The following is a 17,282-nucleotide window of genomic DNA, read 5'->3' as shown; positions in this document are numbered from 1 at the left end:
GTTAAGGTTCGACTCTTTATTCATGCAAACATTAACTGAGAGCAGAAAGAAGACTCGAATCAGCTGGCAAAGCCAAATGAATAACCCAGACCAGTGTTGCTGCTGAGTTATGATCCTAAACACAGGGTAGAAAAGAAAGGCCAGAGAGGAAAGGAATATAAATTAAAATAAATATTTATTATTTGTGTACAACTGTTGTTTGTTCTACATCACTAGAAAAGACAACAGGTGAAGTTAGTGAGAGGAGAACTCCGTTTATTTATAGCTGATGAGAGAAGTTCAGAAGGTGATACAGGCCTTATTTTGAAGATCTGCCCATATGGCCCGCTTCAGAAAGTAACTTGAATATCTTTTTTTTTTTTTTTTTGCCTCTTTTCCTACCTTCTTAAAACACCATTTGTTGTTCCTGATTCAATGTTCCATTGTCCTCATTAAGCTCAAGAGGAACTACTGGCCTCCTGTGCCATCCTTAACCTTAGTAGGAGAGTCATATTGAACTCTCTGTCTTCTTAAATGAAACACAGATACAAAAAAGACAAACTTAATTTCTGCTAGTATTGATTGCTTCTCATCATATGATTTCTGATTATAGCTTTTTATAATATTGAAATAACTAGAGAACAAGCGAGAAAACCTAGTTCTGTCTGAATTTTCAGACATTTCCATATAATCTTCATAACCCACCATGGAGTACTTGTTTGCCATTATACATGTGAAGACATTTGGGTTCTGAGAAATTGTATCTTGTATAACTTCATTCACTGTGGATAGTGGACCCAAACTCCTTCAGTACTGCCTTTCTTCCAAGAATGGACAGGGGGTTAGGGAGGTGCAATACTATGCAAAAGTTAGAATTAAGCAAAATTGGACAGAAGATTATCATTAAAAAAACACTCATGTCTACTTTTATTTGGGTATTTTTTACACACACACACACACACGTATATGTAATATGTATATATTTAACTTCTGAATATCCTCTCTGACAGCTTTCCCTCCTGTTGATATTTTCAGTCTGACATATTCTTAGGATGATTTAATTTCCTGACATATGTGGTGGGAGTTAACTCATATATAAGATCAACAACTGTCCAGAAGCCATGTGGTTATTTAAAAAAACTTCATTTCCATCAGAGATTTTGGGCTGTGGTCACACAAGCCAGATAACCTGTCAGAGACAAAATTCTCAACCCTAAGGAGAAAGATTGGATGGGAATTGAGGGGTGGTAGGACGGGAAGCATAAAGTGTGCATGAGGGTGGTCCAGTAGGAGTAGCTTAGACTTGTGTCGAGTTACAGTAAATGACAGCCTTTATTGTCAGCTTAACTGGATTATGAATCAGTAACAGCTTATCTTGGTAACTGGAGGCATTTTTTGTCCCTTTTTCTCATCCCGGAATGGCCATCAGATTTCCCATATTTTAATTAATTTTTAGTTGTTAAACCAGAAACCTGAGTGGCCCTCTCACTAACCCTGTTTTCACTGCACAATAGACCATGTGCTAGCCAGGCTTCCTGATCACTGCAGAAGATTAATGTGAGCCAAATACAAAAATTTGCTCCGTTATTAAAGGCTAACAATGATTGTTCTAAGTGTGTCTGTTTGTTATGCACATTTTCTCCTCTACAGTTCATTATATTACCTAGTAAATGTGTTTGTCAATTGTTAATATCTTTGTTGTTGCAGATACAGATGTGGTGTATAAAAGCGAGAATGGACATGTCATTAAACTGAATATAGAAACAAATGCCACCACATTATTATTGGAAAACACAACTTTTGTAAGTAATGAAAAATTAATTACTTTATGCATTTCAGTGTTGTTTTGAATGCTCTCTAGGTGCACATAACTTTTTTTCTTCTTCAGCTCCAGCACCTGCAAAACATTTCAGGTAAAGAGAGCTGGAATATCATTAGAATCAGTACATCTATTAATAGAAAATGCCCATGTGACCATCTACTTCATTTCTCTCCATTTCTCTTCATATCTCCCCATTTTAGTAAATGAGAAATGTTTCTAAGAATGAAATTTTCTTACAGTGAATATTTCTTCCAATATTTTCTATGTAAAATCAGTCATATGAATATCAAGATAAAAAAAAATCTGACACAAGTTATCACAACCTTTTTCTCCCAGTTTTCATTCTTCCTGACTTCTAATTTTGTTGTGGTTTTCTGGATCAAGCAGAAGGCAGGCTTTCTAAAACTGGCCTTCTGCTGGAGTTGATGTGTTTTGCTTTTATGATTTAGGCTTCTATCATTTTCAGTTTGCTTCTCCAGAATCACTGGTTAGCCTGACAGTGTTTAAATAATGGAATGTATTTGTTTTGATCTTACAAAAGAATATGAATCTTGTCTTTCTTGTAAATTCAAACTTCTTAAGGCTAGATTTTGTGATGATTATCTGTTGAGTGAGTGTTAATGAAATGTTGCAGATACTCAAAATTCAGTAGTCAAACACCACTGAAAAATAGTGCACAGTTATTTGCTGACAGTTTTATATAATCAAAGGTTCACTATATTACCTATAAGATGGCTTTGTATGAAGCCATAGTCCAGAGCCTCAGAGGACCTTCTATGCAGATTAAATCAGTGAGCAAATCATGAGCTACTTTTTTTTTTCTTTTTTCTACTTGTACATCTGAAATAGACCTCAAGACTTCATGTTTTTTATAGGATGGCCAGGTGAAATAGACTGGAACCTTCTCTTGTTTAGTATTTTTATATATTAAGAAAAAAATAGTCATTGAAATCATGAAGTGCTTATATAGTTATGTATCTATTAGGCTACATTAAACCAAACGTCTGATGTACTTTAGTAATTAGGTCAGCAACTAACAGAATAAGGACATTTTTGTTTTTAAACTCATTGGTTAATTCACAGAGATTAGAGGGACAGCTTCTGAATGCAACTGTTCATAAGGCGTATTACTCACTTTCCAAATAAATGGATTTCCTTAGGGCAGAAAATACTAACCCTAATGAAAAAGTTTAATAAACAGAATAGAGCAATGTGTATTATATCTTAATTGCATTGTCCTCAGGGATACTAGAGAAAAGGCTGAGGAATTATCAAGAGATATTGAAATGAATGGAAAAGAAGCCTTCCATAGGATAGAAGGCGGAAAGCAGGAATTGGTAATGACAGGGGGTATGCTAATGATTGGCTGATTAAAGTCAGTATGAATTGATTGTCAGTAAAATTAGTTTAGGGAAAAAAACTAAATACATTTTGTTGTTGCTGTTGTTTTGTTGTTTTATCATAAAGTGTCATTTTTGATGTGGAGTATAGACCTTCAGTGGCCAGACATTTAAGTTAGTTATAGGCATTCAGTACATGAAGATTCAGTTATGTGACTATTCCTTACTGACCTTTGCCTTTATACAGGCTAGTGAGGTCTTCACTGTGGTCACAGATTATGTATTTTTTTCGACATTTGGTCCTTGCTTTCTTAGCTTCTATGATACATGTTTTGTTGGTACCTCACACTACCCCCACCTCATCTTGCTGTAGTTTCTCCATGTGTTGATTAATACCATTTTATCTTTGTGCATGTGTGTTTAATCTTTTTGAATCCTTTTGAGGTCTCTTCTACTCTCTTGTATGTAGGCAATGACTCTTAATTACCACAGAGTCATATTTAGCAAATATTCCAATTTACTGATCTTCTAAGATTCATGGGCTCCCTAAAGACATTTATCTCACAACACAGATAATTAAGCAATTTATAAGTCCTAGAGGTGTCGAATTGACTGTGTGCGGTGGGGGGGGAGGGCGTGGTGCAAGGATAAGGGATTGGAGTGTGGCATATATTTGCAACTAGTTAACTGAAAACTGTAAAAGAAAACAAAAAACAAATATACAACCATGATTCTATATTTCTTCAGAGGAATTCATTTAATCATTTCCTCCCCACTCCATGATAGCATTATTAAATGTAGTTGTATTTTCAAAGCTCATGCTAGGCTACAGTCTGGATTTACTTTCCTCAAAGGCCATTCTGTTGAAAAAAAATCTCTTACTAGAGCATAAGAATTTTATTAACACAGCAGTTTTTTCATTGAACAATTATCAATATTTTAATTAGAATCATAATTAATTGGCTATGATCACTATAAAGGCTGTGTAGTCAAAGTGCCAAGTCAATTAAGAAAATAAACACATTACTGATAGAAATGTGATAACAGAATAGCTTATTATTTGGTAGGAAATATTATTCTAAAATGTAACAGTCATTTTATTATAAAAATTAAGATAACACCACATTGTGATTTCCCTCTTAAAAATATTTTAAATATGAATAGTGTGTACTTTTTAGCTATGCAATCATGGTTAGCAGACTCTGAGTAACAATAATACTGGACCCGGCTTTCAAAAATAAAACAAAAGTACATCATTTTCCTAAAATTATTGTCTTAAGGCTTCTTTTGGATTGAAGATAGGTAGATTTTTTAATGAACGAGGAAATTAAAGAGTATATAACTTTTTGAAGATGAGTTGTGCAGAAGAACTGGTTTAGCCTCAAAACTGTTCTTAATCATTTTTAAGTGTTTGGAAATTTTATCTCTTAAAGCCACACTATTTCAAACAAAAGCTCATTCACAATGAAATAATGAAGAAATGTTTCATAAGTATTAGCTGTATTCTTTCTGCTGTCAGTAAATTGAATATCACCAGTGGTCTTAGCAGAATACACCAGCAACCATAAATAGTTCTGTCAAATCACCAGTTTAAATTAGAAGGGAATTGGAAACATGGGCCTGATGTAGTAATATGGAAATGGATGATTGATGGATAAGACTCATATCTTTTTGATTCTGAAAATCTGCAAGCTTTTAAAAACATACTAGAGGGAGGAACTTCATATATGGAAGCAGATGATTCCAAGGAAAATGTTAGCTACACATTTTGGGGGGTCCAACTGTCTTTTTATAGGCCATTAAAAAAATAGTAGGTTTGACTGGAACCAGGGAGTATTTATTGACTCATCGTGTGTGGAGAGATCTTCCATTGGCTTGCATGCCATCATAATATTTCTATTTATTTTTTTTTAATTTGTTTTGCCACTAGGTCTGTGGGGGTGGAGGGAATAGATCCAACTGATTTTTTACCACCATGAAATCAAGAAACTTATTTTTCAGTTCATGTTGAAGGAAATAGGTGCCCTATCAAAAATTCTGGCACCAATAAATACTTACTGGATAGAGACACCAAAAATTTCACCTCTTAAAATTTGAAATAAAGATAAGGAGGGCACTTAATGTGATGAGCACTGGGTGTTGTATGTAAGTTATGAATCACTAAATTCTATCCATGAAAGTAATATTATGCTAACTGGAATTTAAATAAAAACTTGGAAAAAATTAAAATAAAGATAGGTTATTAGACACTTCTGACTGCCTGAGTGGCTTTATATGTTGGCTCTAATCCTGGAGAATTTGTTTTTCTTTTTGTTTTTGTTTTTGTTTTAAGATCTAGCTTTAGCACTATGTGTTGGTATCCTGGTAGTGAGTAATATCAGTATTGTAACTAATATTGATGGGCCAATGAAATCACAGGAATTGCACACTTATGCAGTTGCTGTGTGCATGACAATACAGTTTCTTTCTTTCGAGCAGTGGTTCTCAGTTGGTCCAACTTTGTCATCAAGAGACATTTTGCAAGTCTGAAGACATTCTTGATTGTTATGGGTGGAGATGAGCAGTGAGTGTGCCATGGGAATCTAGTCACAGATGCCACTAAACATTCTACAATGCACAAGACAGCTCCTTCCAACGACAACAAAAATTGGCTAGTCGAGAACATCAGTAGTGGAAATTTACAAGATCTGGTTCTAGGCAGGAATACCAGGGAAACCATGAGATAATTAACAGGTGGCTTTTTAGTTTTTTTTGTTTTTTTTTTCTTAAGATGACAACAAGGAATGGTTCTCTTTTTCTGTCAGAAAAGATTTTCAGCTGAAGCTTCCACCTTCATTTTCTTGAGACATGTTTCTTCTTTTTATGGACAGTCCTTGAAAAGAAGACCAGCAGGCATGAATATAATCATTTGGCCTTGGATTTCTCTTCTTTGGATAGGGCAGAGGACAGGCTAAAAGTATGACCCCAGATTTCATATAATTTTCTGGGGTACTTCTAATTGAGACATGTTGTTATTGTTCCAACAAGTTAGTATCACTTACTGGCTATTGTCAACTATTTGACAAAGAAGTAAGTGATTTCCTTTAAGTTAGAAGATGAAAACTCATGACTACTTGATGTTCCAGTCATCATGATTCTTTTTTTTTAATTGTTTTAATGTTTATTTTTGAGAGAGATAGAGCTTGAGTGGGGGAGGGGCAGAGAGAAGAAGACACAGAATCTAGAGCAGGCTCCAGGCTCTGAGCCATCAGCGCAGAGCCCAACGTGGGGCTCGAACTTGAGGATGAGGAGACCATGACCTGAGCTGAAGTCAGATGCTGAACCAACTGAGCCACACAGGTGCCCCAGCCAGCATAATTCTTTACATTGGCATTATATTGTTTAATATAAAATATAACAATAATAATATATTATTTAATTTAATTTTTAGTTAACATAGAGTGCAATATTGGTTTCAGGAGTAGAATTCAGTCTTCAGTTTGGGCATATCCGTCTTCTACCCAAAAGCAATAACCACTCCCTATCATTAGATACATTTATATTTCTGACATTTTTTTATTATTCACCTTGACAGTATGTAGTTCCTTTGTACACCCATATTCATTTTCAAAATGATCATTTGTATTTAATTAGATGATGTACATAATTTCCAACTCTTAGGCATCAAAGAAGTATCATACTATATTCACACCATCAATGCACATTCAGGAGAATGGAAATAAGGTAATATTTTTCAGCAAGGATTGGAATATTTTGTTTATGTTTTTCATTTAAGAAAGAGGACATGGAATCTACTGTGAATATTTAGGTTGTTCAAAATTTTCTCTAAGTTAGATGAATGTGAAAATGAATTCCTGCATAGTTTTACAAGTAATCGTTGTCAAAACAGGAGAATCGGAAAGGAAAATTTTGATCTTCACCCTGGAAGTTTCTTCAAGGACAAATATAAAATGTGAGAACAGATACTCTTGTCTCCATATGTTGGCGAGTGTGACATGATTATTCTAAAATTCCATACACTTATTCATACAGTTCCCTATAGGTGATAAAGACTTGAAGAGAGACCACTCCATATTCTTTTTCACCCTTAATTAGCATTGTGAATGATCCAGGAAACAGATGCTACTACATTTATTCGCTGGGATAAAATGTCTTGGATGGGATAAGCATTTTTGCCTTTAATATATCAAAGGTCTCCTTTGTGTAGGAGCAAACACTACTTTCTATTTAAACATCACTTACTTAACCATTTGAACAAGAGCTTGTTTCAACTATATCTAATACTCCTCTTAAATATGTGCAATAAAATTATTACAATTCCAGTATTTGCTTCTTTAAAGATTCTTACTTAGTGTTCCCGGGGTTGGGGCTGTAAATTTCTTTGGTGTGTGTCAGATAGGATGATGGAAGCTAGGCTAGCATGGTGGAATTTGTGCAAGCAAATGCATTTTAATAGACCTTTGAATGTTTGCAAGGTCCCTATGACATAAGGATTTCCTTTGTTCCTTCCTTCCTTCCTTTCTTTTTTCCTCCCTCATCTCTTTTTTCTTTTTCTTTCTTTCTTTCTTTCTTTCTTTCTTTCTTTCTTTCTTTCTTTCTTTCTTTCTTTCTCTCTTTCTTTCTCTCCTTTCTCTTCTGTCTTTCTGTCTTTCTTGTCTTTCTTGTCTTTCTTTCAGAAAACCTTGATTAGTGAAGCTTTGGTTAATGGAAAACCATGAATGAAGCAGAATTTTGCAACCATTTGCACTAAAGAGTGCAGATATTTTCATAATACATTGGGACTAATATAGTAAATTAGTGTTTCAGTATGCTTATGGAATGTAATATAGGGCATTCAGCATTCATTTAATGATAATGGGAGACCATTACAGAGCTAGAAAGCATTCTCCCTGTCTTCTACTTTAGTTTCAATAAAAAGAAACTGAGACCCAGAGAAATACAGTGACTTGCTCAATGCTTTAGTGGAGTTTTAAGAGTGGAATACAAATTTCTTGACTCCTAGTCTAGTGTTGCTTCTAATAGGCCTAGATAAGTTTTTCCTTTTAAATTCTTCTTAAAGAAATGTAAAATAAATTAAAATTCTTTCATATTTTTGTATAAGGAATTTCTATATGTATTTGTGTACGTATTCCTTAAACTGTTTACAAAAGATACTTGAATCAAATATAGGTATATGTGTGTGTATATGTGTATATATACATATATATATGTGTGTATATCTGTGTATATGCACATACACACACACGTATTTTATCACCAGTTAATCAGGAAGAAAGCAGCAGACAATGAAATGAAAATAAAAAAATAAAAAGTAAAATGTGTTTTAAATGTTTTTTGTTGCCTTGGCTTTGCTGAAGTCACCATATTTGTTTTTAGCATATTTTGAATTTTCACGGACTGTCACCTATGTCATCATTGTTTCCATGCAGTTATTTTCAGTTCTTGTGGAAATGCTGCTCATGTAAACAAAGAGAAACAACATTATCTGCATTCCACAATTACACATACACACATACACATACACACACTTATATCACCAAGCCACTCACGGCTCTGCTATCCCTTGATTAATCTTTCTGAAAAAATCTAGTCTACATTTGAGATTCTCACATCTCTTAAAAGGTTACAGAGATTTTTCTCCCTCTCCATTTCTGTACTGTTGCTGCATCATTATTAAAATGACTCATCCTGTCTTAGTCTATTAATGCATTTGCCAACTAATTATTGAGTCCCTGCTACTTATCAGATTATATTCCAGGTTCTGGGGATACATGTTGAGGAAGACAGATGTATCAAACCAACAACAAACAAATGCTCAAGTAGAAATATAAGCAGTTGCAGCTAGTACTAAGTCCTTGGAAAAAAAAAAAAGGTGGCATAGAGTGAGGATTAGACAAGGATTAGGTGCCTAGGAAAGGTCCTCTGTAGAAGCAACATTTCAAGGTCAGGTAGAAGAGTTTTGTAGGCTCAAAGAAGAATCATTATAAAGAACCTTGGGTAGGAACTGCGTAGATCTATTGTAAGAATAGAAAATATATAAGCAGTGGAGAATGCAGAGAATGGTACCAGATGAACCCAGTAGAATAACTACTAGAAAAATTATGTTGTTTCATTTTGTAAGAAATAGGCACACTTTGATATCTGAGTCATACTTTAAAAGAACACTTTGCTATGTGAGGAATATATTCTAGGGATTTTGAAGTCGAAATTGTAAGACCATTCTGAAGGCTACAACAATGGTATTTCCCCTTTCTCTGTATTCTCACAAACACCTGATGTTTCTTGTGTTGTTCATTTTAGCCATTCTGACAGGTGTGAAGTGATATCTCCTTATGGTTTTGGTTTGTGTTCTCCTGATGATCAGTGATATTGAGCATCTTTTCATGTGTCTGTTGGCCATCTGTATATCTTTTTAGAAAAATGTCTATTTGTGTCTTCTTATTTTTAATTGGATTATTTGTTTTTTGGATATTGAGTTTTTTTTAAGTTCTTTATAGATTTTGGATACTAACCCTTTATCAGAAACATCATTTGTAAATATCTTCTCCCATTCCATAGGTTGTCTTTTAGTTTTGTTGATTGTTTCCTTTGCTGTGCAGAAGCTTTTTATTTTGATGGAGTCCCAACAGTTTAATTTTGCTTTTGTTTCCCTTGCCTCAGGAGACATATTTAGTGAGAAGTTGCCATGTCCAATTTCAAAGAGGTTACTACCTGTGTTCTCCTGTAGGATTTTGATGGTTTCCTGTCTCCCATTTAGGTCTTTCACCCATTTTGAGTTTATTTTTGTGTATGGTATAGGGAAGTGGTCTAGTTTCTTTCTTTTGCATGTTGCTATCCAATTTTCCCATCACCATTTGTTGAAGAGACTATCTTTTCCCCAAAGGATATTCTTTTCTGCTTTGTCAAAGATTAATTGGCCATATAGTTGTGGGTTCATTTCTGGGTTTTCTATTCTGTTCTATTGATATATGAGTTTACTTTTGTGCCAGTATCATGCTGTTTTTATCACCACAGCTTTGTTATATAACTTGAAGTTCAGCATTGTGATTCCTTCAGCTTTGCTTTTCTCTTTTTCAAGGTTGTTTTGGCCATCCAGGGTCTTTTGTGACTCACATAAATTTTAGGATTGTTCGTTCAAGTTCTGTGAACAATGTTGTTGGTATATTAATAGGGATTGCATTAAATGTATAGATTGCTTTGTGTAATATAGCTTTTGTGTATAGGGATTTATGCTTTGTGTAATATAATAGGGATTGCATTAAATGTATAGATTGCTCTGTGTAATAATATTGTGTCTTTTACCTCTTTGGTTAGGTTTATTCCTACATATCTTATGATTTTAAGTGTAGTTATAAATGGTATTGATTCCTTGATTTCTCTTTCTGCTGCTTTATTATTGGTGTATGTAAATGCAACAGATTTCTGTTCATTGATTTTATGTCCTGAGACTTTACTGAATTTATTTGTCAGTTCCAGCTGTGTTTTGGTGGAGGCTTTCAGGTTTTCTGCATAGAGTATCAGGTTCCTTGATTGAAGTGTTAAAATTAAAACTTTAATTTAAAAGACTCAAATAGATGGTTGACATAATTAATGAAGTAGTTATTGATTTAGAACCCAGATATATGTAAGCTTATCCAAAGATAAATTTTTATTATGTTTTAATTAATTCGTTATGATACATTTTTATATCTTTCATTAAATTTTCACTAGTTTATGAATATCTTAAGAGAAGAGGCCAACCAAAACTTACCCAATTTTTTGTTTTCAGTGACTAGAACAATGATGGCATAGCACAAAGTGGACATGTAGTGTACATTTTATGAATTAATCAGATTTATTTTCTTTTCCACATTGCATCATTTATTTAAATATTTTATTCATACTGGTCCATGAGAGAATGTAGGAAAAAATGAAATTTAATTAACTCTACTAAAATTTGAATCAGTTGCAAAAAGGGTAGTTTATAAGCCAAAATAATAATTTTCCCCATTCAATACAGGTGTGATCTCATCAGATTACAAGCAAGTAAAAAGATCTTTCAATTATTGAAGTGAATGATATTCATTTTAAGCAGAGATTGACATTTACAGGAAACAATTACTTGATTCTTTGCAACATCTTTATTATTTTGAAACATGGTTAATTTGTAGGCTATCCAAGAAATATATCTAAATATAAGAAGCTTCATTTTATCCCCAGATGCATTCATTACTGATTAGACATTGAAAGAAATGTCTCCTGCACCTTAGTTTCAGGAAAATCTGTTCATCTATTTGATTTTTTTAATGTTTATTTATTTTTGAGAGAGAGACACAGAGTGTGAGCAGGGGAGGGCCAGAAAGAGAGGGAGACACAGAATCCGAAGCAGGCTCCAGGCTCTGAGCTGTCAGCACGGAGCCCGATGTGGGGCTCGAAATCACAAACTATGAGATCATGACCTGAGCCAAAGTGGGCCGCTTAACTGACTGAGCCACCCAGGAGCCCCTCTGTTCATCTATTAATTAATGACATGTGATAAGCAAAGTAGGACTCCTGTAACTGATTTTTTTTTTCTTGCTTTTGACTAATGGGAAAACTAGATCTGAATTAAAAGTTTAACACTTGGGAAAGAAATTAAACTATGCAAATAACACTGAATCCTCTGAATTTATCATACTACTCTTCAGTTTCTTTTCTAATTTATCTTCCTCCTCTGTGTGTGTGTGTGTGTGTGTTTCTAACAGATTTATTGGCATATACTTCATATACCATAATTGTCACTCATTTGAAATGTACAGTTCAATGCTTTTTAGTATACTGACAGAGTTGTGCAACCATCACCACAGTCTAATTTTAGAACATCTTCACCTGCCCTTAAAGAAACCCATACACACTACAAGTCTTTCTCCAGTTCTGGATTCTTTTCTCTGCAAACTCCTGCAACTAGTAGTCTGCTTTGTATCTCTCTATATTGATGCATTCCATTCATTTCAGATAAATGAAATATACAGTATGTGGTCTTTTATGACTAACTTTTGCATTTAGCACAGTATGTTCAGGGTTTATATATGTTTTTGGATATATCAATACTTCATTCTTTTTTATTGTTAAATAATATTCCATTGTGTGATATGCTACTTTTTTGATCCATTCACTAGTTAATAAACATTTGAATTGGTTAATTTTAGGGCTACCATGAAACATACAAATATTTCAATTGAACATTTGAAGTTTTCAGATAAACATTTGTATGCAAGTTTTGTGTAGGTACATGTTTTCATTGCTCTTTCTTGACATCTTTCCACTATTGTGCAGTGTAATTCTGGGTCATATGGTAACTCTGTGTTTAGCATTTTGAAGAACTATGAAATTATTTTCCAAAGTGGTCTCGTCTATTTACCTTTTCACCAGCATTATGAGAGGAGCCAAATTTCTTCACATCTTTGTCAATGCTTGTTGTCTACCTTTTTATTGTAGTCACCTTAGTGTGTGGGGAGTGGTATAACATGTGGCTTTGGTTTGCATTTCCTGAATTTACTAAGATGTTGAGCATGTTTTCATATGTTTATTGGCTATTTGCATTTCTTTAGAGAAATTTCTGATAACATCCTCTGCCCACTTTTTAACTAGACTCTTTCCATTGCTAAATTGTAAGTGTCCATTTATATCTCCAAAATAGAAGTTCCTTGTCATATATAAAATTTGCAAATCACTTCTGCCAGGTGTGTAATTTTTTACTTTCTGGGTGGTATCCTTTGATGAACAAAGGATTTTATGTTCAATGAAATCAAGTCTGTCTATTTTTCTTTTGTCTTATATAGCTTGTTGTTAATCCAAGAAATTATTGTCTAACCATTATCATAAAGATTTACTCCTGTGTTTTTGTCTAAAAATATTACAATTTTTATTTTTACATTTAGTTCTGTGATTTGAGTTAATTTTGTGTATGATGTGAGGCAGGGTATCCATTATTTTGCCTGTGGATATTCACTTGTTCATGCAACATTGTTTGAAAAGACTATTCACATAGAATGGTTTTAGCACCTTGTAAAATATCAGTTGACCACCGATGTATAGATTTATTTCTGGACTCTCTATTTTCTTAATCTGTATGTTTATCTTTATGCCATTATCACAATCTTGATTACTGTAGCTTTGTGGTAAGACTTCAGATCAGGACCTGTGAGTACTCAAACATTCTTCTTCTTCCAGATTGTTTTGAATATTCTTGGTCCCTTTCATTTCATATGAATTTTAAGATCAACCCATAAATTAACATATGGTCTCTCCCTAGAGAATGTTCCATGTGCCTCTCCTTAAAATATATTTTTTTCTAGGGATTTCTGTCTGTTAGATACTTTCGCTTTATAATGTTGTTCAAGTCTTCTTTTTCCGTATTGATAATCTGCTTAGTTCTATCCATTATTGAAATTGGGTCAGGAAGTCAAACTATTACTGTTGGATTGTCTATTTCTCCCTTCAATTCTGTTCATTTTTCTTTATGTATTTTGGAACTTAGGCTTTTTGTTATCAAGTACATATTTGTTTACAATTGGTATATTTTCTTGATGGAAATAGTATACAAAAACTGTACCAACATATTTCTATTTCTTCTCTCTCCTTTGCATTTTTGTTGTCTTACAAGTTATGGCTTTATACATTTTAACCTAACAATACAATTTTAAAATTATTTTTTATGAAGCCATCTTTTTAAATAAATAGTGGGAGAGAGGAATTAGAGTATGTTTATGCTGCCTTTCATAATTTCCATGCAGTTACCTTTACTAGATCATTTTTTTTCTTCATGTGGATTCAGGTTACTGTTTAGTGTCCTTTAATTTCAACCTGAAGGACTCCCTTTAATATTTCTTGGACCACAGGTCTGGTAGCAACAAAAGCTCTCAATTTTTGTTTATCTAGACGTGGCTTAATTTCTCCCTGATTTTTGAAGGAGTGTTTAGTTCAATATAGGATTATTTGTTGACGATGTTTTTTTCTTTCAATACTTTGAAGATGTCATCCTAACATGTGACATGTATGGATTCTTAAGAAAATTTAGCTGTTAATCTTATCCATTCTGTGTGATACATTATTTTTTTTCTCTTGTTTACAAGTTCATTCATTGTGATTTTTGACTTTGACTGTGATTAGTTTAGGTGAGGACCTTTTCAAATTTTTTTTAACTAGAAATTTGTTGAGCTTCTTGTAAATGTACATTAATATTTTTCATCACATTAAGAAATTTTTACTTATTACTTTTGAATTTTTTATCTTCCTATTTCTCTTCTCTGCATTTTATATTCTGCATTCAGTTTTACCAAAGCAGGAAGGAATATAAGGAATTCCCCAATACAATATAACTAAGTAGAATTGTCTGTTCTCACCTTGCTTAGATACTCTGTAAAACAGTGAAGTCATTTTCATCATGAGAAAAGTGGCGCTTTGTCTTTAATATTCTCTTCCTTCCTTCCTTTCTTCCCTCCCTCCCTCTCTGCCTCCTTCCTTCTCTTCCTCCTCCCCCTTCCTCTCTCCTCTCTCCTCTTTCCCTCCCTTCCTTCCTCCTTTCATTCCTTCTTCCTATCTCTTTCTTTTAGATAAGAGACTCTCTGTATTAACTGAATGATTGCAACTTCTTAGCCATTAATACAGATAATCAATGGTTAAGAGTTACTATATGAATTGGGAGAGATTACAATGAAAATCCTATCCTTTACCAGCTATACTGTCTGACATTATGAACCTTTTCCAGCCTATTTTAAATACCTGGACTATTCTTAACTAGTTCTATCTTATTTATACAACTTTTAAAAATGTTCATCAGGTCCCAGATATTCATATTTATGCAACTTTGAAAAACTTTATTCAGGACTCAGTTGTATATACTATTGATTTTAATGAAACATTAAGGAAGAAAGAATATCTAAGATAAATGAATAACCAGATTGTAATTTCAAAAAGTAAATTATAATGAAATATGTATTTCTAACTAAAGAAGTACAATCATATTTTATTCAGAATGAGAGATTATTCACATCATTATAAGTGGCAACACCATGGTGTTATTCATTTTAGAAGAAAAATACTTAGAATAGCATTCTACTTTTTTATAAAAGAAGTGGTAAGTTAAGATTTAATTCATATAGATATGTGGAGAAATCTTGTATCCTTACATACACTCATATATTTTTTCTAAAAATAAAAACAAATTCACACTGTGAATTCTCTTTGTTAGGAACAAAGCATTTATAAATTCTGAATAAATCAGAGCTTATATTTGTATAATACAATTCTATGGCATTCTTCTTTATCCTTGGTCATTCCCTACTGTATCAATAATTTATATATGCCCCTTAAAATATTGGCATTTAATGGATATTTCAATAAAATATAATTAAGGACACAAATATTCTTAATCTTTTTCGTTGACATTTCTAAAAACAATAGAATGAAAATATATGGTTAAAAACTATAAATAGTTTATTGAACTATCTAATATGAGTCATTAGCTACATGTGGTCTGTTTACATTTATTTTTAAATTCATTAAAATCATGTGAAAATTTAAAAATCCATCTCTTAGTCACATCAGCCTCATTTCATGTGTGTAATAGCCCAGTGAAGCCAATGGTTACACATTAGACTGTGTGCAGAATATTTCCATTATCATAGAAAGTCCTGTTGGACAGAGCTGGTACTCATGTGCACATACAGTGAAAATAAAAGTTTTCCTCCATATCCTTTTTGAAGACATCCATGTCCACATTTGTACCAAATAATATCAAACAATTCTCGAGAAATAAGTCTGTATATCTTCATAGGTCTCTACATAAACAACATAATATTTTCAAATATATACACTCTGTGTATGTGTGTATATATTTCAACAGTATGGAGAGCTTACAGTTTTTATTCACTTAATAATGTAACGTGAGGTTCTGTTTACATAAACCCATTTGTTTTTCTCTAATATTATTTGATGGTTATATAGAATTTCTTTGCATGATGTGCTATTTATTTATTTCCTGTTATGCACTTGTAGATACACTTGGAAACAATTTTTGAAATGTATTTATAGGCTAAATTCACACAGTGGTATTGCTGCGTCAAAGGAAATTTGAAATTTAATAGATAGTATCAAATTGTATTAAACAAGTCAACCAGTGGTATATGATATTGCTTAATACTGTACTCTTGCTGTCACAACATGTTTTTTTTTTTTTTTTGGTTGAGGCAAAATAACCCTTAATTATTATACTGATTTGGACTTACTTAATTATGAGTGAGGTTGGGCATCATCTTGTCATACATGCATTGGCAGTTGGTTCAGTTTTTTCCTATGAATTTCTTTGCAAGAACTTTTCAAATTGGAACTTTGCATTGATGCTCATGTGCAGCAATTTTTTTCCTTCAGATATTTCTATTTGTCCTTGATATCATTGGAATTACTCATTCACCACCATTTGGAAAGCCCTGTGAAAGGATTTTATTTCAAATCTCTTGGTTGATATGTATCTATTATTAACTGGTAAAAAGGAACGAGTAATGAGTCTTAAAAAAAAGAAAAAGAAAAACAAAGGAGGGATAATGGAGAAGGTTTTGACTGAATGTCTATAACAAACTCATTCAGCCATAATTACCTATTTAATAACAGTTAAAAGCATCATCTGCCCCATAAGACCTTAGGAATGTACCCCATAAGTTTCCCCTCAATTTTCTACGTGAAATAAAATTCATATTAAAAAAAAAGAAGTGTAAAAACTGAACACCTTCTTCATGCCTTAGACTTAAAACAGTCTGCATTGGAGACTTAAATATATGCAGAAAAGTTATTGATCTGTGTCTTCTATATATTTCATGAGAAGATTAATGCTATTAATGAACATTTCTGAGAAAGGGGGCAGTACAGGAAATGACTTGTAGATTTGGGGCAGTAAGATGCAATGTTAGTAAATGATAACTCTTAAGCTAATTTACTCTGAAAATTATTTTTATATCCATCTTTGGAAATCTGGTGAATCTCTAACAGAGCTCCTAAGCACAGTTGAGGAGACCAGCAATATTTGCAACTCTGACTGTGAGATGAGAGAAAATAACACTGTTCTTCAGACTTGGGGATTTGGTCTCAAGACATTGAATGTGGAGGCACTTTATGATTGTTCCCTA

At 33.1% G+C, this 17,282-nt stretch overlaps 1 protein-coding gene across 3 annotated transcripts in view; it reads left to right on the top strand.

The window, feature by feature from the left end:
• DPP10 (dipeptidyl peptidase like 10) overlaps positions 1 to 17,282 on the top strand; it is a 1,361,034-nt gene that overhangs the window by 1,032,198 nt on the left and 311,554 nt on the right. For all 3 annotated transcript variants that reach the window (XM_045479564.1, XM_045479563.1, XM_045479565.1), the window contains exon 4: positions 1,687 to 1,781. In XM_045479564.1, the coding sequence (XP_045335520.1) occupies positions 1,687 to 1,781 (95 nt within the window). The remainder of the gene's footprint in view (positions 1 to 1,686; positions 1,782 to 17,282) is intronic.

Source organism: Leopardus geoffroyi, chromosome C1, assembly GCF_018350155.1.
Source record: "Leopardus geoffroyi isolate Oge1 chromosome C1, O.geoffroyi_Oge1_pat1.0, whole genome shotgun sequence".
In the NCBI taxonomy this organism is placed as follows: Eukaryota; Metazoa; Chordata; class Mammalia; order Carnivora; family Felidae; genus Leopardus; species Leopardus geoffroyi.
This window is presented reverse-complemented; position numbering and strand designations above follow the sequence as displayed.